The 25,046-nt window shown below is 51.7% G+C and overlaps 1 protein-coding gene across 1 annotated transcript in view; it reads left to right on the forward strand.

Annotated features, from left to right (window-relative positions):
- Nucleotides 1-335: 335 nt before the first annotated feature.
- The window catches only part of PXDC1 (PX domain containing 1), a 28,251-nt gene continuing 3,540 nt past the window's right edge, over nt 336-25,046 (forward strand). The window contains exons 1-4 of the mRNA XM_047733454.1: nt 336-1,220; nt 14,776-14,867; nt 15,620-15,737; nt 23,168-23,279. Coding sequence (XP_047589410.1) covers nt 965-1,220; nt 14,776-14,867; nt 15,620-15,737; nt 23,168-23,279 — 578 coding nt within the window. The 5' untranslated portion in view covers nt 336-964. The remainder of the gene's footprint in view (nt 1,221-14,775; nt 14,868-15,619; nt 15,738-23,167; nt 23,280-25,046) is intronic.

The following is a 25,046-nucleotide window of genomic DNA, read 5'->3' on the forward strand; positions in this document are numbered from 1 at the left end:
CCCCGGCACCGCAGCCTCCCTCGAGCTCCGCCAAGCCCTGGTCCCCCGCCCCGACCCACGTGCACTTCCCTTCCCCGTCGCCGGCCGGGCAGGGCGCGCAGCCCCCAGCCTAGAGTTGCAGAGAAGCGAGAAACGGAAGAGAAGAAAGTGTGCACCGAGAACCCCGGGAGCGCAGGCCCGCCCCGCCCTCCCTCCCCGCTCCTCGTCCAGTCACCGGCCGGCGGCTCTGGGGCCGGGAGGGGAAGGAAGCGGTGGGGGCGGTCTGGGTCCGGGCGGGGGGCGCGGAGGCGGGGCCCAGCGCTCGGGTTTCGGCCCGGCTCCCGGCTGCGGGGGGTGCGGGCGGCCCCAGCAGCTCCGGCTTCGCGTGGGCGGCGCGGGGAGCGGCGGGCCAGGCCGCCCCCTCGGCTCGCAGCCCGCCCGGCGTCCGCTCACCCGGAGGAGGGAGGAAGGCGGCGGCGGCTGCGACCTCGACGTCGACGACCGCGCCGCCCGCGATGGGAAGTGCCTTATAAAGACGCAGCTCGGCCGAGCCCGACCGACTAGTCGCCGCGCTTCCCCGTGAGGGTACGCGGAGGTGGGGGGCGGACCCCGGACAGACCCAGGTTACGAAGGACAGCGGCCCACGGACCCCGGCTCCGGACAGACCTGGAACGGACCCCGGCTCCCGGCGGACTCCGGCCAGATCTCGGCTCCGGGCAGACGCCGCAGACCCCCAGCCGGCTCCCGGGTCCCGAAAGACCTCGGACGGACCTGACCCCTGAGAGACCCCGGTCCCGGGCAGACCGCAGGCACACGGCGGCGGACCGATTCCGGCCCCGGAGACCTTGGACGCACCCCGGCCCGGGAGAGTTCCCGGCCGGATCCCGGCTCCGGGCAGACCTCAGGCAGACCCCGGCCCCGCTGGCGGGCGGGCGGGCGGGGGCCGAGGGCGCCCCCGGAGGCGGGGGCATGCGCGACCCGCGGCATGGCCTCGGCGGTGTTTGAGGGCACCTCGCTCGTGAACATGTTCGTGCGCGGCTGCTGGGTGAACGGCATCCGCAGGCTCATCGTCAGCCGGCGCGGCGACGAGGAAGAGTTCTTCGAGATCCGCACGGAGTGGTCGGACCGCAGCGTGCTCTACCTGCACCGCAGCTTCGCGGACCTTGGCCGCCTGTGGCAGCGCCTCCGCGACGCCTTCCCCGAGGACCGGCCCGAGCTAGCGCGCGCGCCCCTGCGGCAAGGTTCGGGGGCTGCGGGCACCGGGGTGGGGTGGGGAGGGCGTATCGGATGGAGTCTTAGGGGGAGATGTGGTTGCGAGGTCGTTTCACAGTGCAGTGAAGGTAGGAGGGGAAGTTACTGAAGCCGAGATTGCGGCTCTCCCCTCTGTCGTTGGGACGGGACGGGGGACGCTTAGATCCTGCGCCCCCAAATGAAGGGCGCGCAGGGCAGCAATGGTAGGAGGACGAAAGTCAGCTCATAGAGCCCTGAGGCCCTCCGGGCGGAAATCAGCAAGACGGGCGTCCCGACTGTCCCCAAGGACGAGTCAGTGACCAGTGCCAGTACAGCGGCCAGTGTGGGCCAGTGTCGGGGTGAGCTCCAGCCCGACTCCGGAGTGGCGGCCTCCCTCCCTCCTCACCCTCGGGTGGGCGGGCTGTGACCCCCCACCCCGCCCGGAAAGCGACAGGAGGGGGCTGGGGAAATGTTTGGGAAGAGTTAACAACAGTGTCCGATTGGGGTCGCGTCGTGTCTGGCAGCCATCCCCCTCGGAGTGCTCCCCTGGAAAGGGCTGTGCCTCTCATCTTCTCCCGTGACAGAGGAGCCCGAGTACGAGGTGCCACGCAGCCTTCTGTCACTCGTCGGGAGGGGCCTCCCTGCGGCCGACTTCAGGGGAGAGAGCCCAGGTCCCCACGCCAGGGGTGGGACCGCATTCGGGTTTGATTAACTGCGGCCTGTCTCCTCCCCGGCCTTGTGACTGTCCTGGCTCCTGGGGATTCGAGTTCTTAGAGAACTGGTGTGGCTTCCCCTTTCCTACGCCCTGGCTGACGCCCATCCCACCGGCTGCACTTTGGAGGCCAGGAGGAGAGGCGGCTGGAAGAGGGAAGGAAGCGCGTGAGAGAGGCTGAAGTTGAGCCTAGAAGGAGGGGCGGGGTGGGCGGGTTCAGAAGGCCCGGGGAGAAGCGGCCTGGGAAGACTGTGGAGCACTGAACAGTCCTTACCCCCGCCCCCACCCCCTCACCGCTTGTGACCACCTGCAGCTCTGAGACTAGTCACACTTCACGGAGAGGCCTTCCTTTCCACAATCTTCCAAGCAGACCTGGTGGCACCTGTAGGGGGAACTTCCTGAAGCTGAGGGACCCCAACAAGATTCCTTAGCTGTTGGACTGCCTGAGGTCTTAAGATAACCTCTACTTCCCCCTGCGGAGCCCCCGCCCCAGTGTGTGAATTATATGGATGATTAACTCAGTTCTCATGACAGATCGTTTGGAAGGGCTCCCAAAGCCAGCAAGTTTGAAGGCCCTGAGTGAGATGGCCTGCCTTTCACGCTTCTCTTTGCTCCCCAGAGTCTCACGTTTATTGCCATTCTGGAGATGGCTGAGCGTTATTTCAAGCATGGCAACAGTTTTCCTTGGATTTGCTATTTGGGTGTGTATATTGTATTTTTTTTTTAAACAAAAGAATGTTCAAATCAGGAAAGCTTGCATGAAGGAACGACGGTTTGTTCAGTGACTTACATCTTTGGTGGAACCAGGCGAGCCGTTAACAAATTAGAGCCCCTGAGAGCCGGCCAGTGCACATGCCCTCCCCTGTCCTTGCCAGGTCTCGCTCTGGGAGGGTGGGGGGTGGGACAGCTCAGCTGGGACCCCAGGCAGGCAGTCAGGCTGGAACTGGGCTCCTCCCCTGTAACACAGAACCAGTCCTACTTTTTTTTGGGGGGGGGGGTGTTCAGGATTAAAATGCATAGTGTAGTGTCTCATAATAGTAAGCCCTCCATACATGCTGGGTGTTATTGTTACCCTCAGCATCAGCTGCTCCTGGCAAGCGTTGTAGCCAGTGGGGAAGCCCTGGGATCTGGTAGTGAAAAGGACTTGCTGGGAGCAGAAGGGAGGTGGGTGTGAGCCACTGGACCTGCCTTGCACACACCCCGGCTCTGACCCATCTGTCCTTGTGCTAACAGTGCTGGGTCAGTTCTGGGTTCCTGAGATGTAGACACAGAGTGTGTGTCTGAAGTGAGAGTGAGACAGATTTAGGAAGAGGGGGATTACCAGGGGGAAAGGAAGATCTAGAAGGATAGGAGAGCTGCTTAAGTGTCTGAAGGAGGGAGAAATTAGTTTGGGGTGTTAGCCCTGCTGCTGGTGGAGGTGGGGGTGGGGCAGGTGCTTAGGATGGGGACCAGTGATTGGGTGGAAAGGCTTTCTACTGGAACTGCTGGCCCCTTTGTTCAGGGGAGACCCCTCTGAGGGCTGGGCCAGCACCCCCTGGAGGGGAGGAGATGGGGTGACCTTAATTCTTTGTCCTGCTGGTCCTTGATTCTCTGCATAAGGCACGCTGCTACTGCTCTGGGGCACCCCTTTGAGTTTCCGTTGTGCAATCCCAGGGGAAGCCCCGTTCTTTTCTTAGAGTCTTTTAAGTCCAGGGAAATTGTTCACTGAATCAAGTACATAATAGTAATGTATTAAGAGAAGATTCTACCTGACTTCCATGCAGATTTGTTATTTGCATAAAAACATTGTCTGGATATACAAACTGTAAGTACAGAAGGCAACCGGATGCGTGTGTTGTATGGGAAATGTCAGGTTTCCTCAGTATCATTCCCCACCAGATTCCCTCACTGAAATTTATTGAAATGCTTCTGGGCCAGATTAGATTTGTGCTCTCGACTTCTATTAACGAGCCTTGCGAGCAGATCTGGGTTTCAGAGCTCATGCTGGGAGCAGGCAGGTAGCTCTCCTTGGGAATGTCTGACTGAACGCCCTCATGGGGCGTGAAAGCCTTGCCCCCCACTTGCATTTTTGAGTCTGCACACAGCTAAAGGGATGCTGAGCCCTTTTCCTTCGCCCCTCAAGTCGTGCTGTGGGGGAGAGTGTTTGTGTGGAGAGAATGGGCTTTTCTCTCCCTTTGGCACACACACTGTGGTGTTAGGCTCGGGGACTGTCCATGGCCTTGAATGTTTCACTTTGGCACACGTTGTGTAAAGATACTGCAGACCCTGCACACGCGGAGGGACCTCGCTCACTCACTTACCTTCCTGGCCTTCTCTTGGGCAGGGCTGACCTCAGGAATTGTCCTGCTTCTGTCCTCTGTCCTTTTGTTCTTAGAATCTTGGCTTCCCACCTCACCCTCTTCTTCCTCTGGATCTGAGGTACCCACCCATCCTTTCTGGTGCCCCGGCCCAAGGAGATGGAGACAGCTGTTTCCTCTGGATATTATCTCTGGGTGACAAGGGGTTCCTTTTGGTTTTTCTAAACCCCTCACTGGTGGGGCTGAGTCTTGAACCTGAATTCCCTCTGTGTGATACTTATGTGGTTCCGGGTTTCCTGACGTCGTCAGGGTCTCCTGCCTGTTCCATCTCTTACAACTGAGAAGGTTTACACGTTAACACATAAACATGCAGAATCTCTGATCGGCTGTTTGGTGCTCTTTGCCCATTTTGATTTTTTTTTTTTTTTTAATAACACCGATTTCAGGCCTGGTGAAGTCTGAGCCATCCTGGTCACCACTCCAGCAAGAGATTCTATTTCCCAAGTAGTCAGGTGACCTTTGATTCTTGATGACCATGAAATCCAACATTTTGGTTTCATATTCATTCATGCAGTGAGTATTTGCTGAATGCCTGCTGTGTGCCAGGCATCATTCTAGGGGTTGGAGACACAGCAGTGATCAAAAGAAGACCCAGAAAAAAAAAAGAATCCTTGCCCTCTTTTTTTTTTTTTTTTTTTTTTTTTTTTGAATCCTTGCCCTCTTGATTGTCATATTGTGGTTGGGAGAAATCCAACAATAAACAAAGATAAATAAATAATATGGTAGATAGTGATAAATATTCAGAAGGAAGCAAGTAGGCAAGGAAAGCGGCTATGACTTCTAGAGGGAGGAGTTAACTTTCAGATAAAGTTCTCCAGATAGTCTCAAAGGAAGTGACCTTTGAGTCTAGGCCTGAAGGAAGGGAGGGGTCAAGCCTCTTGGTCAATACTTGGGGAAGCAAGCATTCCAGGCAGAGGCAGGAGCAAGTGCAAAGGCCCTGAGGCCAGCATAGGACTGGTCTACCTGCATAAGCATAGATAGTCTGGTCTTAGATTTGAGATTCTGAGGACTGGAGTTAGGGCACCCAGGAGAGAACCAGAAAAGGCTGGGTGCAGATATATTTGCCGAGCTCCCACAGTCCAGACCATGCTCCCAGGCCCTGAGCCTGCCCACTCATTCTCACATGGACTGCAGGGGAGAAGCTCTGTTCCAACACCGGCTGATGCAGAGGAGAAACTGTAGAGCCACCAAGCTTACTTGCCGAGTGGAGGTGGCAGGAAAGAGATCAGATGCCACATGGGGCCTGGGCAGCAGACCAGAGGCAGCAAACCCAGCTCTGCCTGGCCTCACAGGGCCCTTGTAGCCTGGTGCTGGCTGAGTGTGGCTCTGCCCTTTGCCTCAACGCTGCTCCCCACCCCACAGCCCTTGTGTCACTTCACTTTAGGGCATCTTGCCCCTTCGGACAGGGGCAGCTTTCACTTCTCACGGGGATTTGGGGGTATTCGTTTTGATTCACAGATGTATTTTTTGAAGCTCTTCTAGATCGGTGGTATGGGCGCTTTTCCCAGGCCCCAGGGCAGCACGCCGTCCCAGTCCAGCACCAGCGTGTCCGCCCCCATGTAGCCTGCTCTCCTCTCTCTGCCTTCTGTTTTCTCTCTCTTCCCCGAAAGTGCACCCGAGCTTCGTTGCAATTTCCTTTCCCCGCACTCTAGGGCCCTCTCGTTTCTCTGCAAGTGGTTGAATTGGTTCTTGGTCCTGTGATCTCATCCCATCAGATCTCGGACGGTGTCGGGGGCCCCAGGTGACCTGACCTCACCTCTCAGCTAGAGAAGGAGCCAGCCAGGAACTTACACATGGGGTTAGGTGGCTGGCTTCTAGGTCACAGTTACTTTCCGCCAAATTCCCGAGAAGAAACTTGGCCTACTTCTTGAGCAGACAGCTCCAGGAACCTCCTGGCTGCCCTCGGGCTGGCCCACAGGGACACCGGCCCCTTCCCTTCTAAAGTCTGGGCCTCATGTTCTCTGTGGTCTGTCTCTACAAACACTTTTCCAAAAGCTGAAAGATGTTCCTGCGTGGTGAAGAGTCAAGGAAAGGGGAGACTGGAATGCCCGTGGAAGTGAAATAATGGGGATGGGATGAGTTTGTCCCTTTGCAGTGAAGCTCAGCCTGGAGTAAGGTGGGATTCAGGCAGGCTGGTAGTGAGAATGAGCCTCATGTGCATTTGCCCTGGGGGGCCTCTCTAGCAGACCCACCGCGGCCCCCCTCTGCCTTCCTGGGGAGGGAGTGCGTCCAGAACGGTGGCTGGTGTTGCTGATTCTCTCAAATCGCTTTTTCTTGGTATTTGTGTTCATTTTTACTTTCTTGGATGACCCTAGGCATCTGCTGTACGCTTCCGGTTGTGATCACTAAACAATGGTCCCCATGTCCGGGAACAGGCTTGAGAAGCTCCCTGGGGCTGCTTGGTGTGCACCCTCTCCTTGAAGGGTGGGGCGAGGGCCTGTGCACCATTCTCTGCTGGCCAGACTGGGCTTCCTTCAGTGATGGGGGCACGGGTGTGTCACGCCCCGGCACAGACCCACATGCAGGATGATGTAATTTTCCAAACAGACACCTCCAGTCTGCCCTCCTCACCCCACCCCCTAAACTGAGTCATGACCGTGAACGGAGCCACTTTGGTCCGTGGCTAATTTATACTGGCAAGCTTTCATATTTGTTTTGAGACCAAAACATCTTAATCACCCTTCGCTGACATGTAACTTGGAATCAGCAGGAAAACTCTGATGACCAGTAATTGGACAGAGAGTAGAGGGAGGCTGGAAGGAATCCCATGTGGTGAAAACTTCTACCTAGAGCATCTGAATCCCAGCAGGAGCCCAGCCTGCTTCCTGAGGGAGAAAATTCCCCACCCTGGCCCCGAAAGAGTGGGGAGCCCCCCTAGGGACACAGGATCCAGGTGGGAGGGGTCGGGGTTATAATGACTCCCTTGGGGGTATCGCAGGGTCTCTGTGGGAGAGACTCAGGCTGTGCAGTGGAAGGCCGGGGCTTTGGAAGCCCACAGGTGAGGAATCAGAGGCCGGCTCTGTCCCCTGCTCCTCCGCCCTGACTTTAGGCAGTCGCTTAGTTACCCAAGCCCCGGATGCCTGAATGATGAAATGGCATGATGGTATCCCAGGCAGGGCTGCTGGAGGGCCCAACAGCCACGGAGTACCCAGAACGGCTGGACGCCCGAGACCCGAGACCTGCCCGGTGTGGACTCAGGAGCACAGGTCCCTGGAGCTTCTGCCGTCCGCTCCCGGACACGCAGCATCTTCCCCGGAGTGGTCCAGATGAGCGGGGGTGGGTCCAGGACCCCCCCCCCCCCCCCCCCCCCCCCCCCCCCCCCGCCACTCCTGACCGGCATCCGCTTCCCTGGGCCACGGCTCCCTAGGAGGCATGGATGGTGCAAGCCCCAGCCCAGGCTAAAGAGAGAGCCCGCAAAGGGGGTCACCGCCCTTAGGTACCTCAGTGAGAGCCCTGCAGACCAGGTCTGTCGCTTTGCTGATCCAGAAACTAGAATTTGGCGCTTGGAGGGGGTCAGGCTTGGGGACTGTGCTCCAAGGGGCGATTTCACCAGGCAGAGATGACTGTGGGATCCTAGGGTGGGTGTGTATCACTCTAAGAAATGCAGCCGCCAAGTGGGTAGGGTTCTTGTGAGCAGGGCCTACATGGGAAGCCATGGCTCCCCAGTGCCCACTGTGGGGTTTACCCTTAATGCCCTTTGTGGGGCCCTGCTTGCTTTAGTCCTCACCCCTCTGGCCTCCTTAGGGCCTCTGCACTTCCTGACCCCACTCAGCGTTCCTCTCCTCCCTCCCTGGACCCCCTGTGTCGGCTCACCCTGAAGGCCTCCGACCCTGGTGAGGGTGTCCCAGCTTTGAGTACTCCTGCCCCCCCCAGGGGACACCCTGCTTTTTGTGGCTGATATTTGCCACATGCCCATTGTCCTGACTAGCAGGAAAGCTCTGGGGAGCCCGGGGCCGCCTGTCTTTCCAGCTACGGAAACACCCCCCCCCCCCCCCGCCAATGTGATAGGGTGCGGATAGTTTAGGAGGAGTGGCTGAATGCATGCTTCCTGTTTGGGGAACCCAGCAAAGGATGGGGTGTCCTAAATACCTTTGATCCAAAGACAGACTCCCTGAGGGAGTGGCTTCTAAAATGCAGTAAGTGGGAAGTTCAGTAAAAGAATTGTGCTTTTATTGGGAGAGGATAATGAAGAGGGCCAGGGAGGGAGGGACTGGGGAAGGGCACGGTCAAGGCCAGTACCGTGGAGTCCAGCAGTCCTTCTCTCCTGCTGATAAAACACATCATTCAAGGGGGCACCTCCCAGGAGCAGGAAGAAGCAGAGAAAGGAGAATCTCCTCTCAGCCCCTTCTTGGATCCTCAGGGAGGTGCTGTTTCTTCTCGGCCTCTTTGGTGTCCTTGATGCTTTCTCTGCCCTGCTTTTTGTTCTTGGAAAGATGCAGAAGAGAAATGCGTGCCCAGCAGCTCTCACCTCTTACAGCTCGGTGTGAGCATCACCAAAGCGGGCAGCCTCATGGAAGGAGGGTGGGAGGGTGAACCGCGCCAGGAGGGAGGGAGAAACAGGGTTTCTGTCCTTCCAGAAATGCTGCGCGACACCCCACGCACAGAACTCCACATAGAGTAGAGTAAGCACGGGCTCCTCCTCGGGAGTGAGGGCCCCTCCTGGGGTGCTTAAGTGTGCACAGAACCAGCTCCCTTATGCTGTCAAGCAGATCATTTCTAACTCTCCGCTTCTCAAATGTCAGCTGCCTATTTAGAAAACAGGTACCTAGGAAATCAGCATTGAAAATTTCCCTGGAAGATTTCAACTATTTTGCTTCTAAAATGCTTATTACACACCACCTTTGAGGAATACCTCTCTCTCTCACATGCGAGATGACCCGAGCCATCTGCCTTGCTGTACGGTGTGTTGATGGACACATTTTATTAAATGGAGAAGGAAATCTTTAAACCTAATTTATTATCTGACTCAATTTGAAAGTGTGCTTTACAGAAAATTTCCCTAGGGCTCTGCTGTGAGTCTCCTCTAAGAGACGTGTTCTTGGGGTAATGGGCACTTCTTAATGTGCTTTGAAAAGGACGTTCTTCCTTAGCAGTTGATCCAAGAGGCACCTTGTCTTTATTTCTGGAATGAGGGGAGAAGGCCCCAGAGTCTAGCCATGGAGGAAGCCCCGCAGTTACCAGAGGTGTTCATCCTAAAGCCTCCACTTACTGAAAATGTGGGACTTTGGACTCAGGGTTTCTGAGGTTAGGAAACTGCTTTGTTTATGTTTGCTCTCCCTGATAAGTCTTTGTGCTGACTCCAGCATGTTCATTTTGGATTCCAAGAATAAGTCAGGTGTTTATGTTTGCATAAAGAAGCTAATCCTAGGGGTGCCTGGGTGGCTCAGTCAGTTAAGCGTCTGCCTTTGGCTCAGGTCATGATCCCGGGGTCCTGGGAGGGAGCCCTACATTGGGCTCCTTTTTCAGCAGGGAGCCTGCTTCTCCCTCTCCTTCTGCCTGCTGCCCCCCCTTCTTGTGCTCTCCCTCTCTCTCTCTCTGACAAATAAATAAATAAATAAATAATCTTATAATTTTTTTAAGATTTCATTTATTTATCAGAGAGTGAGGGAGAGATCACAAGTAGGGGGAGAGGCAGAGACAGAGGGAGAAGCAGTTTCCCTGCTGAGAAAAGAGCCCAGAGGATAGATAAATAATCTTAAAAAAAAAAAAAAAAAAAAAAGCTAATTCTGAAAATGACAGAATCACATTTTGGGTTCTCAATTTTCAGTGCTAAACTAGTTTAGAAAGAAAGGACAAACTGGCTGCTCTAGGCTGGTCTTTGGCCTCCAAATATATTTAAGTTAACAGACTGTAATTTATATATAATCACATTATCAGTCTTTCAGATTCAAATCTTTACTTGTTTTGAGGCTAATCAAATTTACACATTACAAACTGGGTACAGTGAAATTTTACAAATGGAGATTATATGAGTGACTATGCTGAATCGAAATTAAAAAGATTTCCAGGGTCTGTGAAGTCTGCGAGTCTACTTCTAACAATTAAAGCGCTGGTGGACCCTCCTCCCTTCTGTCCTTACCAGGCGAAACCTGGTTGGTTCCACAGAGTGCTAGCACCCCCTGCTGGCTACTTCTAGGGTGACAGTCTTATAACCAGTAGATGCTTACCAGGTTTTTCTGTCCAACTGTGCAAAATCTCAACCATTGGCCCGCCTACAGCTTTTGTTATTACCATCACAGATAGGAAAACGAAGTCAGACAAGATCCCCACAGAATTCTTGTTCCATCCACAATATTTGGAACATAAAATCCAGAAGTATTTAGATTACTGTGTTTAAGCCTATTTTTAAAAATAAGTTTTAAAATTGCTATTTGCTGCAAACAGTTCCTATTTGGAGAAGCTTTATCAGCCATTAAAAACAAAGCTGTTGGGCTGGGGCACCTGGGTGGCTCAGTGGGTTAAGCCTCTGCCTTCGGCTCAGGTCATGATCCCAGGGTTCTGGGATCGAGCCCCGAATCGGGCTCTCTGCTCAGCGGGGAGCCTGCTTCCCTCTCTCTCTGCCTGCCTCTCTGGCTACTTGTGATCTCTGTCTGTCAAATAAATAAATAAATCTTTAAAAAAAAAAAAAACAAAAAAAACAAAAAAAACAAAGCTGTTGGGTCACAAAGGAAAACTACAGCAGATAGGCTAGAAGGAAACTCCAGTGCATATAATCTGTTTGGGGTAGCAGTCCTTTGTGGGCTCTATCCTTGCCACCTGCCCGTGAAACTAATGCAGTGTTCCACAACTTCACCTTTTAGCCCTGTCACATTTTGAGAATTTATAATAATTTCGGGTCTCACAGTAGGTGTCTAAATTTCCCACCCATCATGAAACCGGAAAGTCTGAAGAAAGGAACCCCCGTGTGTATGAAATTCTAAAAATATGAATTTAGTTCATATTTGCACTGTGGCCATTTTGGGCTTGTCTTTCTTAAAAATATTTTCCTAACACATTTAAGGTAGCCATCATTTGATGGGAAGCACTTTTAAAACAACTGAGAAGGGTGATGTCCAGGGCCCCGGAGGGAAGGGAAAGTCTGGGCTGCAGGGAGGCGCTTGGAGAGTGGTGACTCCTTCATGCCATGCCTGTATTTGGGGTGTTGGGGGACTTGCTATGCTCTGAGCTCTGGTTGGTGGTGGTAGCTGCTGTTAACAAGGTTTCATGGTGTTCAGCTGGATCCATCGTTTCCTGAATCCCTCTGCTTTTGATTAGCTGAGGCCTCTGCTGGGGTCACCCGGGAAGCCAGGATGGAGAAGCAAATGACAAAGTGTGCCCCCAGCTAAGGGGCAGCCACCTGTCATTAATGTTCTTGGAGCGAGGGATTCCAGCATCTTCCTTTGCCCGGTAAGTTTCCAGAGCCTCCTTTTGTTTGGAGGCGTGTTTACATTTCCAAGGAGAACGATCTGGCTGTTGTTGAGGATCATAAAGATAGGTCAGAGGAAGCAGTCTGGCTTTGCACACGTCCACAGATAAAATCAGGCCGGCAGGCTCATGACTCATACGTGATGCCACTCGACTGTCAGGCCTGCTACCTCGAGCTAGCTGGCAGCAGGTTCTGGTGTGGTGCTGACTGAGTGTGGTGCTAAGAAGCATGAATTAGGGTGATGATCCTATGGGGCAAGATGGAGCGCACCCACAGAAGATCATTGATGCTTGACTTCTGTGCTCTCTTCTGTAACTTCGGTCAACCAACAGCCAGTAAACATCGAGTCCCCTTCGTGCGTCAGGCCCTGTGATGATAACAGTGAGAGGAAGAGGCACCTGCTCCCCTCAGCTTTGCGCACGGGGATCTTGGGGAGACCCATAGGTCCAGGAGCAGTCACAGGGCTGAGTGGTGAATGCTGCAGAGGTCAGGAAAGTTCTCTGGGAGCCCAGAGGCAGCTCAGGTTCCATCTTCAGATGTGGGGAAGGCTTCTCAGAACAGATGGTGTGTGCCCACACCTTAAATGATGGGTGGGACATTCCTACCTGTGAGCCTGGGGGTGGGGGGAGGTCAGGGGGATTGTGTTTGGGTAGTGTGGACCTTTGAGATTGGCAGGAGAGTATGGGGAGTTGCAAGGCACAGAGCTGGTAAGGTAGGCTGGGGTCGATTGGGGAAGGTACTTCTTGCCTTTTTCTACTTCATTGTGGAAAACAATACCCTACCAGGAAGATAGGGCTGCTGGATAAAATACAGAACACCAAGTTGAGTTTGAATTTCAGATAAACAGCAAATAATTTTTTTAGTGTAATCTGTCCATACTACTGCTTTATTCATTGTTTATCTGAAATTCATATTTAACTAGGTGTCCTTTGTTTTATTTGCTAAATCAGGCCATTCTAAAAAAAAGAAGATCACTATAGAACAGAATGTATTTATCCTACTATATATATAACTTTGCAGCTATGAACTCATCCGTGGGCTGAACATTAATTAAATCAAAGATGTAACCCAAAATGTGTCATTGAGGCAAAAATGCACGAATTATAAGCCTTTATACTACCTTTAGATTGTTAAGTCGTGATGTGTATCCTATGATTTGGGTATACGTACGCTGCGTGCATTGACCATCCGAGAGGCTAACCTTCGTACAAATGCGCGTACAGAATATAAAATAATAAAACTACTGTGTCATAAACGTGAGTGATTTAAAACTCGTATTCTAGAGGTAACGAAAGTTGAACTTTAATAATAAGAGTTTTGTTCATCCTAGAATGAAGAAGCATTTGGTAGGGATGATTAATTTAATTGTCCTCTCTTAAAAACAATTTTCCAGAGGATTTTGCATTGGGCCTTTTTCCCTGGGCAGACTCCCGGTAGCAAGCAGAAGATGAAAGCATTTTGGTGCAAAGAGCAAAACAATGTGTGTGTGTGTGTGTGTGTGTGTGTGTGTGTGTTGTCAAGCAAGGAATTCAGGGCTGAGGAAGAAGCATCCTGAGATTCTGGTACTATTTTCTTTCTTCTTTCTGCTTCCCAGAATGTGCAGGGGACGTGGTGGGGCCTGGTAATCCGAGGAAGAGGGGAGAAGGTAGAGAAGGCCCAGTCCCTTTCTCTGGTGACTGCTGCGGTGTGTGCCTGGGCCCGTGGACAGAGGCCCCAGGTGGTTCAGCCAGCGAGCCACAGCCCAGCCAGCCCCCTTGGGCTCCAGCCACCTGAGCAGCTGCTGACTGGCCCCTGGGCCTGCAGGGCTGAGGGGGTGGGCAGGCCCAGACAGCCCCTGACACCCGCGGTGGCCTGTGCTTTAGGACGTTGAGGGAACCTTGCTTAGAAGTTGGCCGTGACTCAGGCTGCTTGAAGGACTCCTCCTGCGACAGCGTAGGCATTCAGACATGTCCTTGCCCTATGTTCGGGGCTGTCCCTGGTTCCATGGACTGTATGTTTAATCATTTAGTTTAAGAAATTAACTTAATGACTTGTAGTTTCCGTTGATGAATTGCCTGAAGACCAAGCCTTTCTCCTGCAAAACCAAACCAAACCAGAACTGAAAACCTTAGACGCAGCAACTGGTAATAGTTCTGGGATGATCCTAGCACCTGGTCTGGCCTTGGCTCCCAGGGACTGTCCTGCCGGGCCACACGAAGTATGGCAAAGAGGCCTGTGTCCTTGGGAATGTCATTCCCGTGTCCTCAGGAGTCCGGTGTGTAGAAACTGAAACGAGGAGACTCAGGCTATTTCCTGCTCACGGGGAGACAGAAGCACACCCAGGTCTCCAGGCTGCTCACCGTCATAGTTTACAGACTAAAGTCTCTACTTCCCAAAAGTCACTCAGGATCCTGTTACATGTAACGAGGGTAGATGTTCAGATTCTGAAAAAGTGCTGTGAGCCATACCCACTTTTTTTTTCTGGGAAAAGATCTGACTTTTCCCCTTCCAAACCCAGCATGTAAATGACTTGTCTGAATATGGACTCCATTTCCATGGGCTCTGTGGTGAGGTCAGCGGAGGCCAGGGGAGCCAGCCCTTACACTGCGTGGTGGGGCAGGTTCTGGGCCACACCTGCCTGGGGCTGAGTGGTCCCCAGCCAAGCTTTGGTCTTGTCATGAGGCTGGCCCTGACTGTCCCATTCAGAGGGGACTTTGATCCCTGGCTTATACCTACGTTTCCCACTCATTCCACTGTCCCCTGCCTGCCAGACTTCTCTTTTTGGGGAAGGGTATCATCTCCCCCAGCACACATGGTAATCATTCATTGGGTCATTGAAACTTAAAATGAGGTTGAGAGCACTGCTTTCAGAGTAAGGCTGCGTAAGTACTCCCAGACGTCTTTGGTGGAAGGGGACACTGGGCAGTGGTTTCCTTGTCATGGGGTTGTCTGTTGTTCTGTATTTAATCTAGGAGCACATTTCCAGTCTGTTTTGGTTTTGGTTTTGTTTTTTTTGGGTTTGGGGTTTTTTTGTTTGGGTTGGTTTGGGTTTTGGTTTTTTTACTTTAGGCATTTCTGTCTTAATTCTGTCTGAATGTCTGTCTCAATTCTAGGCCTGGTTGCCATCAAGGACGCCCGCGATATAGAGACCAGGCTTAACGAGGTGGAGAAGTTGCTGAAGGCCATCCTCAGCATGCCGTGCAAAGTGAGTACGACCGGCAGGGCTGGCGGGGGCGGGGAGGGGGGAGGTCGGGACACATCCTGCCCGCTTCCAGACAACGATGCCCTCACCCACGTAGCTGGTTGCTCCCTCCCTGGACGGTTCAGGCCGTGGGGAGGGGCGGATAAAGCCAGGGGAAAGGAAGACTTTTGTGGGCTCGTGCAGCTCCGTTGTTTTCTCCTTGGTAAGAAGTGAGAGTAAAGGGCCAAGGAGGCACTGAGTAGGAAGAGACATGGTCCCTCCACCACCACGGTCTTTGCTTTCTTGCCTCCACTCAGAAGCCCACCGGTCTTGCAGAGGGTGTTTTGGAAGAGGGTGTATGGGAGCCAAGGAGAGTGTTAGCATCCACATTGGCAGATGGCCTTTAAATGAAATGGGCAAGCTTCGTGCACTTGGGACCCACTTGACTCCCACGGGGTCCATTTCCTCCTCTGCGAATGGGGAAAGTCAACACACTCACCGTTTATCATAAGGGCAAGGGACACATGTGCGAAATCCGGCACGTACCAAGCGCTCAGAAAATCTCCCCATCGCTTCCATCCACCCCATCCCCTCTGTCCCTGGAGCCTTGCATTTTTGCCATATGGGGCCATTTGTAAGTGAAAGGTGGGCCTTGACTACATCCTCATCAGTGTGGCCCGCCCCGCCAAGCATCTGAAAGGTGCAGGGGCATCAGCCTCACACGAGGCCACCTCTAGGGAGGACTCTAGTTCAGTCATTAACGCACTTATCCCCAGTATTCCAGGTCAGAAGTTGTGCTCACCTTCTTTGAAAGATCTCCTCTGGACCAGGTGTTAAAAAACGACAATGTACATAAAATTCAACCCAGCTTTCAGAGTCCAGTGAAAATATCAGGTAAGAGCTACAGGGAAGGCATGAGGAGGCCGGGTCCTGCTGTGGATGGCCGTGGTTCTCTGGAAGCCTTTTCAGTTCATCGGGTACACCTTCTACCCTTGGGATCCAGAAAGATGATCCAAAAGAGGAATAAAGTGGGTGGAGGCTGTTACCTGATTTTCATGGAACGGTGTTTTCCACCCATTGACCTGCAGTTTACACTTCTCCAGTTTCCAAAAGGAGTAACTCGGTATATCAGTGGGAACTTTCTTACGAAACAGGGTCATGATGAACACATTAATGGGGCACTGGGAAGTGAATGATGTCAACCAGGAGTCTAGCCAGCTGATGTAAGATTGTTCACATAATATGGCAGTGACAGAAAGGGGAGCGCACAATTTAGATGTCACTAACGTTGACACCGGACCATACCTTCTAGCCCTGAAGAGGCCAATGTCCGCAGCAGTAAAAGCGAATGCTGGCTGGGAGGAGCTGCTGGCCGGCTCACCTGGGGGGTGGATGGAAAGGTGGGGGGGGGGAGCTGGAACTTAGCCCTGTTTGGTAGCTTTCTGCATCTGGGTTGCAAATGTTGTTAGAACACTAGACTTTCATTTTTGCAGTACTGTTTTGGTGAAGGCCGCTGAGGGGCATTTTGTGGGGAAAAGAGCTCCGTCTCAGAGTCCTGGACATGGAGCTCCCCCAGGCAATGGACAGTCAGCTTGGTTAGGCCCAAGAGATGGCATGTGACTGGGGTCATGTGGGAGTGTGGCGGGTGGAAAGGGCGGAAAGGCAGCTACAAGAGGAGATAGAGTTTGGCTCAAGGGGAGATCTGCAGAAGGTGCTGGTCTGTAGGAAGAAAGGAAGGATGGATTCTGCATTTAGCATTCTATTTCCAAATGGAAGAGGGAGGAGAGCAGAAGGAGCATGGGCGGGAGGGATACCCCGGAAGTTGGTGAAGAACAGTCAGGAGACGAAAGTGCATCTGAGCCCAGAGCTGTATCCTAAGAAGGCCCTGGGGGTTCACGGTGATAGGGAGACAGAGGACCAATCGGGATGGTGGTGGTGGGTGTCTTTAGTAGGAAAAGTGTCCTTACTGAGCTATGTGCTATAGCAGGGATGAGATTCTTAACCATGTGTGGGGGATGGGTGGAGAGGGTGGGCAAGTTCAGGGGACCCAAAGGGAAAGCGCATTAGGATGTGATTGTGTGTGCGGGATGGCTGGCAGGCCTGGGCTTGCTGGGGTCTGCTGCTTTTGATGTCCATCCAACATGGCTTCCTGTGTGTTGTTAGGAAGAAGAGCAGGGTGTTTGGGTATCCCTCCTTAGCTGGCACTTAGTATCCAGAACCTTCTTCATAGGAGAAATGGCAGTCATTTATCCCGGTTGGGTGTCTATGGACCTCAGTCTTGGAGGGCACAGTGAGGGCTCTGGGACGCTTGTCACTTATGGTGGGTTTTATGTGCTGCCACTAGAGCACAGACAAGTCTCTGTTCTTTCATCCTGAGCAGAAGAGTCCCAGCACGGGTGTCACCGTTTTGCTTTATTTCTGTTTTGAGCCAATAGGAGAGCAAAGAGCAGCAGAAGTCTTCAGGGCCCTGTGCTGGTAGCAGGAGCGGGACACTTGCTTCCGGTTGACCCTGGCTACACAGAATTGCTTCTGATAAATTCTGGAGTGCAGCCACCTGGAAACACTCCCAGCGCTCTGTCTACCATCCTATTTTTACTTGTGACAGGGCTAAACACATGACATGTCCCATGTTTATCCTAAAGGGCTGGAAATAATGAGGTGAAATTTATCAGGGATAATTGTAGCCTCCCATGTGAGGCTTTAGCTACACTCTCTGGGTCTTCTGTGAGGACTGAGAACAGGTTTTCGGTCCCAGGGACATTGCTGCGGGTACAAATAACCACAGGGATTTGAGTTCAGCACAGAACACTTTGCAGCAATGGGAACTCCGTCCAACAATGGAGTCTGTAAATATCTATTTCAAGTCTGTTCTGAGAGCCTCGTGGCTCCCTGCAGAGGCCAGGGCAGCCTGCCAGAGGCATCCCTCCCAGGGTCGCGGCTGGGAGAGGCCTCTCCCACCCTTCCAGAGCTAAGATTCTGTCTCCTGGGGACTTCATGAATCTCCTTATCCACTTTGATCGATTGGGCACCAAGTCTGAGGCTTCTCCCCTGGAAGCGTCCCAACCTCCCCATCTCTGTTCCAGGACTAGGCGGCCCTCACTCTGTCTGAGGGAGGGCTTCTCACCATCAGTGTATAGATATGCAGACAATAACGGGGTGTGCCCCCGGAGTGTGAGATATACTTTCGTTACTCACTGAGGAAAGAAATATATTAAGACAATGAAATATGGTAAATTAAAAAATACTTTTCAATGAAACCTTTGTTTACAGTAGCACTGGTATCCCTTCGAAGAACTAGTCTACACGTGGCAAGCCATGTTCTTCAAGCTTGTTCTCCTATGTGGGTGTTTGTGGATTCGAGTTCCCCCTGACTTGAAGCTTTACACTCTGGGCAACAGGACCTCCCCCCCCAGCCCGGGAATATCCACAGGTCTCTCTCTCTCTCTGTCTCTCTCAGCCTCCCCCCTGCCCCAGGACAGACCCTGAATACTGAGATTGGTCATTCTGGACCTCTGACTTCCTGGGCTCATTCATTTTCTCACAACCTTACACTCATGATAAAGGCCAAGTGCCCTAGTCATTCCAGCAGGCCAGAGTCTGGTTCACGCTAGCTTTTTGATGCCGTCACCATAGAACCCTTTGCTGCAGACCCTCGGCCTCCCCTTGGTGGGGCTTTGCTGTGCTGTGGGCTCCCATCTTCCCTCTGTTCCCACAAACCCCACCCGTCCATCCTGTCCTGCTAAATTCCACTCACTCCTGAAAATGCCCCTGCCTGCTGCAGCTCACCCACCCTTCCTCCTCCTTTCCTCTCCTATTTCTTAATGCCTGCTGCTACTGTTGATGTGGCACGTAGGGAGGTGGCAGCATGGGCGACAGGCGCTGACCTAGGCTTCCCCGGGGGTTTTCATTATCTGCAGGCGTGCGCAGGGGCTCTGAGTGCGCAGCCGCGGAGACTGCTGAGCGCAAGGGCTCCGCTAGATGGCGCCAGGCGCTAGCCACATCCTGGGGCCGCTGCAAGGCGGTGGGAGACCCTGTGACCTCCTGCGGGATGCTTTGGGCGAGTACATCCTTAAACGTTCTTCCTCCCATGTGAATCTAAATGTTTATGGAATCAGAAAAACTTAAATAGAATTTTCTACATGGTGGCTGGGTCCGTGCTTAGCAGGAAGCCTAAAGCGCCACTGTGATTTGCCTACTTGGACTAATCTATGTAAGCCACAAAAATATAATTATTCAGGTCTGGGGGCGGGGGGTGGGTTGGAAATGAATTCTAATTTCGTATTTCATTAACCAGGCAGCTGTACCATCTCAACCTTAATTTTCACCGTACAAGGTTCATCCAGTTGGCGAATTAATAAAAAGGCCATGCTTTGGATTTTGTTTGATTGCTGGACTATACTGAAAATATAATGGGAGAGAGGATTTGGATGGAGGGAAGCTACACTGTGAATGCTTTCGGAACTGAGCTAATGGCTTCATTAAAAGAAGAACGTAGGAATTACTGAATTGAAGGAAGGATGGCCAATGGGGCAGAGGAGAGCATGGCGACAGCTAAAAAAATAGAAAAATCATGACCCGTACTCAACACAGTTGTACAGTTGACCCCTGAACAGCACAGGGGTTAGGGGCTCTGACCCCTTGCACGTTGAAAATCCATGTATAACTTTGATTCCCCCAAAACTGTTGACCACAAGCCTTGCTGATAATATTAACAGTTGATTAATATATACTTTGTATGTTATAAGTATTAAATATTCTTACACAAGTAAGCTAGAGAAAAGAAGATGTTATTAAGAAAACCTAAAGAAGAGAAAATACATTTATGGTACTGTAGTGTACTGTAGTGTAGTGTATGGTACTGTAGTGTAGTGTACTTAAAACACACACACACACATACACACAGAGTGGACCTAGGCAGTTCAAACCTGTGCTGTTCAAGGCCAACTGTAATTGTCGCAGGAAAGGTCCACTGGTAAGATGAATGGGAAAAAGTTGGAGAGAAACAGATTCTGCACAGTATCAGTGCATTGCCCCAAGATATATATTGACTGCAAAGAGAAAGAGTGAACCTGGCAGAAACTTCTTATGCAAGTGATGCTGATGTTGACATCACACCCCCTAACAGGATGCGGGGGGCGGGGGGAGAGGGGAGCACGGGGTCACTCTACAGGATTCCTGCTGGGAACACTCCACGTCAGTCAGAGCTCAAAAGCACCAGACAAATTGAGGGACCATTGATAAAATAATTCACCAGCCCCTCCCAAAGTGTTACTTTCATAGGAGATGAGGAGAGACGGAAGAACCTTCAGAGGCTGCACAAAACAAGGAAACAGCAATGCAAGGATCCCCAACAAAGGATCCAGGGCTGGGTCTATAACAGAAGAAAGGGAAATTGGTGGAAAAACCTGTACACTCCAGTAAGGGAGGTGTCTGGTTAAGTCCACCAGCTCTGATCATTGCACCATAGCTACGGGAAACGTTAACATCAGGAGAAACTGGTGAGGGCTACGTGAGAACGCCATGCCGTCTCTGTAACTTTTCTATAATTTAAAATTAGCTCAAAAGATAGAAGTTAAGAAATGGCAAAGCAGAACTCTTCATGTGAAAAAAAAAATGAATGCAGAGAAGTACCTTGAAAAGGAACTGTTTCATGGAATCAGTCATGTATAGGATTAAAGTAATGACACTGGCCAGTGATTTTTTGCTATAGGGACTAAGCTGACTTCTAAGACATTCACATTCTATGTGCGTTTGGAGACAGGATTCAGATGTGAGCGCTGTTCTGTAATCATAACCTTTTCTCTGGTTCGGTTTAATTGAGTGACACAACAGCTATGAAGACATTAGCAGTAATGACAGTCATCACTGCCATTTGCCCGGCCTGCAATATTTGTTAGATTCTTTACAAATACCATCTCATTTTATGTACTCTTGTGCTTTGGGGATGGGTATGCCCATTTTATAGATGAAGGAAGTGAGCAAGCAGTAACCTGCTCCCCACGCATGAGTAGCAGAACTGGAGTTCATAGCTTGCCTTGCACACACCATTAAACCACATGATTGTGTACAGAGGTTTCTTTGCAGGGAGAGTTAGGGAGTGATTTGTTACAAATCTGTTTTGGGGGGCTGGTAAGGACTCCATTTCTTAGAGATCCAAATTTCACGTTTAAGAGAGATGAGGAATTTTGAAAGTTTCTCTGTGAGGTGACTCTTCATTACCATCAAATATGTTTTGTTGCACGGACATTTGTTTTCCCTTGTAGGATTTTCCCCTCCAAACTCCCTTAGCAAAGGGGTGGTGGGAAGGGCTGGAGGCTGTGAGCTGGCTGAGGTTGGATGTGCTTCTGAGACAGACATATTTGAGTCAGAGTTAGTAAAAAGCAATAAAGAGAGGGGTTCTGTGCTGCTGTATGTTTGATTGGAGAGGGGAGGGCATCTTAATCTTTCTTGTTACAATGTAGTCATCTTCAGAGTCTGTTCACTCAGACTTGGGTAAACATCTTCCAGCCTGTAGAAATGTCATTGATCCCAGAGGTTCCAAGCACTGACTTTTCATCAGGTCTTGTTGTTCCTTCTCATGACTTCAGGCTCTGCAAGCTTGTCTTTGCGCAGGGAGGGCGGGTGCGATTCAACCTGGAGGGTGGGGTGGGCAGGGAAGAGCAATGCGCTGATGTCACCCAGAGTGTTACTGACGGGACTGGTATTTCAAAAGACCAAAGAACCATGAGCTGTCACTTCTGCAGAAAGTCAAGTGGAGATGGTAGCAATTACTTGGCAAATCTGACTGATGAAGCATCGTTTTATTCCTGTGGGGCTGAGGAGGAAACCTTCTCTTTTTCTTTGTTTGTTTTTGTGTAGTTTTCCTAATTCTCTCCACATGGAAAGAAAGTCAAAGAACTGAGAACCAGGTATCTGGAAAGAGTAAAAATAAATAGAAAGTTACAATTATACTTATGAGAAAAGAAAATCCATGCATGGGAATAAAAGTAATCTAAATTATGATGAGATGAAGGAAAAAATTAAAAGAAAACAATCTCCCAAATAGTAGTGACAGGTGCCTAGGGAGACTGTGGACAGGTGAGGGATGTTTTTGTTACCTGCGCTGGGCCAGTAGGAGAGGAGAGCTATTTCAAGTTGTGTGTTTCTGTGTGTGAGCCTTTGAATGGGAAGATGATAATCCTTTGGATTTGAGAATGCCCCAGAAATTGAGTCAATTTTTTTTAAGATGAGGTAAGGAAAGGACCTGATTTGAGAGGACAGACAAGGGCGGTGAACATGACCCTTCCCTGACTAAGAGCTAAGGTTAGGGGCAGCTTCCCAGAGGGCTGGAGAACTCCCAGCACCGAGGAGAACTAGTAATGGCCACCAGATCAATTCTTGGAGCATTTTACAGAAACACATTCCCTGGGGAAATGTAAATAAAAGCTACACCAGATAGGAGAAGTCAGTCAAGACACATTGACTCCTTATACTTAAATGGACAAGATGGCGTGATGGAATCTGGTAACTCATGAGAGTTTAGAATTGAAGGGATCCTTGGAGACCATCCACTACTATGCTGAAATTCCCCAGTTAAGGATACTGAGTCCCAAGACCGTGGACCTCTGGTGTCCGGACTCCCAGTCCAGGGCTGTGTCCCCTGCCACACATCCAGGCATGCCTGTCCTCTCCTCTCCCAGTGTGGGGTAAACACTAGACTTCCATCCTCAGAAGCTCACTGCCTAAGGCCAATGTAGACTACTTAGTTTGACTTTTTAACTACCAAAATTTGTGCATACAGGTTAAAAAAAAAAGATCAATTTGTTTACAGAATTATATAAAGTAAAAAGGTGAAGTTGCCCATTTGGTGTAAAATGCATACTAATCTCAGCTGACCCTCACAGCGACCCAGGGCAGTGGACAGTGTCATCCACATCTCAGGCACAGGGAAGATCGGGTACCTGTGCAAAGCCTCATGGCGGCAATGTGTGATGGACCCAGACCCAAACCCAAGCCGATAGACGTGAGCTCAGTACTCTCTCTATGCCAGCTTTAAAGTAATGGGGAGGGCTTTTGGGGAGGGTGCTGGTAAAATTCAGAGCATCTTCCTGGAGTCTCTTGGCTTATACAGGGTCCTCAGATGTGGTTTCTGTGGAGGTTGGCATTAGCTCCTGAATCTGCTGGTAGGACTCCAGAATGGGCCTCTGGAGTGTAGAGCATTCTCTTGGAGTGTGGGGGAGAATTTAGGGCAGTAGATGGAGGGGGAAGTAGAGAGATTGGTATAAGCCCAAAATTTCAAAATCTGGCCCATCCTGCATATTTACTTCATTGCTTTCATTTTTCAGAAATCATGAGGTCCAATGGATTTTGCTTAGCAAATACGGAAACCATTGTTATTGACCACAGTATACCAAACGGGAAAGACCAGCACCTGGGTATGGACCCGACAGAGCACTTGTAAGTAGACTGATTTGAATATAGTTTTATAGAAGAGATCCCTGACCTGTCAGCCTGTCAGCTGGTGCCAGAGGCCGGAGTTCACGGCCCATACAGAGCTCTAGAGGAAGCAGATGTGGCCGGAGATACTGAGCCATCCTGCCTGCATTTGGACACTTTTTTGAAGTGTTTGACTTTTCTAGAGGACAGTGAGAGCTTGCTTCATAAACCTTGCAGGAACAAAGTTCCTTTGACCAAGGGGCTGGCTGAAAGGGGGCATTAAGGAGAAGTGGCCGGACTTCAGAGTCTGGTCTGTGCTGGGCCCTGAGGAACTATGGCGGCCATAAGCCTCCCTGCTCCAAGGGCCTGGTCTCCTGGGATGGGGAGAAGTGTCCCCTGCATGGTGTCACATCACAGAGCTGGATTCTCCAGACTCTGAGGTGGCTTCCGTAGAGCTCACAGGCTGAAACCTGGCGCCACTGGGCCTGCTCTGAGGGGAAGGAGGATGTGTCCGACTAGTGAAGGCAGGACAGCCAAAGACACCACAGCCTTCCCTGTCCCTCCTTCTCTAATAACAGAACGTTTCACCATGATAAGCGCACTGGGAAAGCGCGACACCTGGCGTCCCCGTGAGGCACAGCCTCCTTCATCCCTGGTGCACTTCCGGGTCATGTCCTTGGGAGTCTTCAGGAGGCAGCTTGAGGGGACATCACAGCTTGGCTTCTGTTGACTGTCCAGGCCAACCCCACGGCTCCTGCTGGTTATGTGAGCCTCAGGAAGTTATTTAACCTCTTCTGGCTTCTCTTCTCCTCTGAGTGGGGCCCCTGAGGCTCTCCCGGGGTTATTGTAAAGATCTCAGGTGGTAAATGGGAACCCCCTGGCCCAGGAGCCCCTGCAGGCCGCGCTGGGTGCTCAGAGTCTCCCTGGGGGCCCATGAGCAGCACATCCCGGGATCGGGGGCCTTGGAGTCTCATATCCGGCCTTACCCACTGAGGGGCCAGTAAACATGCACTAGAACAGACTCTGTGCTGAGACCCACCCCAGCCAGCTGACAGCAGAGCAGAGCACGAGCCCCGGGTGTCCCTGAGCTCCTGCTGCAGGCGGCCGGAGCCTTCTGCTGGAGTCTTGCTCTGTGACCGAGCACAGGGGGAGCCACGTCAGGCCCATGGAACCGGCAGCTCCCACTTTCTCAGTTTCAAAGATGTCTCCTGGGTCAATGGCACAAGGTTCCCTCACCATGGAGATGTCATGAAATGCTTGTGTAAGAGGTTATGATGGTAAGGCTGCTGGGGGTGGCCCTTCCCTGACAGGTCCTTGTCCCTTTGCATGCCTTGCTGTGACACCATGTGGCTTCATACCCACTGTGCGTGTCTATAGCTCATTCGTTCATGAGCCGGGGGTCCTCCATGATCACACAGGGCTGGCGCCGAGGGGGCATGAGATTGCTCTCTATGAAGTGGGTGACTGGAAGGAGAGGCCCTGGAGCATCATGGGAGGAGCTTCTGCGGAGGGGCTGTCTTGGTGGACGAGGGGTCGGTGGAGACACTCTTTCATCAGTAGTAGGGTCCCAGCTCTGGCAGCACAGTTTCTCCCGGGAGACCTTTTCTGTCGTTGGGAGTCCTAAGAGGCCAACCCTCCCTCGGGGAGATTGGACAAGTAAGTTGAACCATGAATAGTTTTGCAGAGGAAAGAAACTCACAGAGAGAAAGCAAGGGTGGTAACGTGACCCCACAGCTCTGCATGGACAGGGATGACACGCCCTTAGCATGGGGCCGCTGGGCTTCAGGA

Source organism: Lutra lutra, chromosome 6 (genome assembly GCF_902655055.1).
Source record: "Lutra lutra chromosome 6, mLutLut1.2, whole genome shotgun sequence".
In the NCBI taxonomy this organism is placed as follows: Eukaryota; Metazoa; Chordata; class Mammalia; order Carnivora; family Mustelidae; genus Lutra; species Lutra lutra.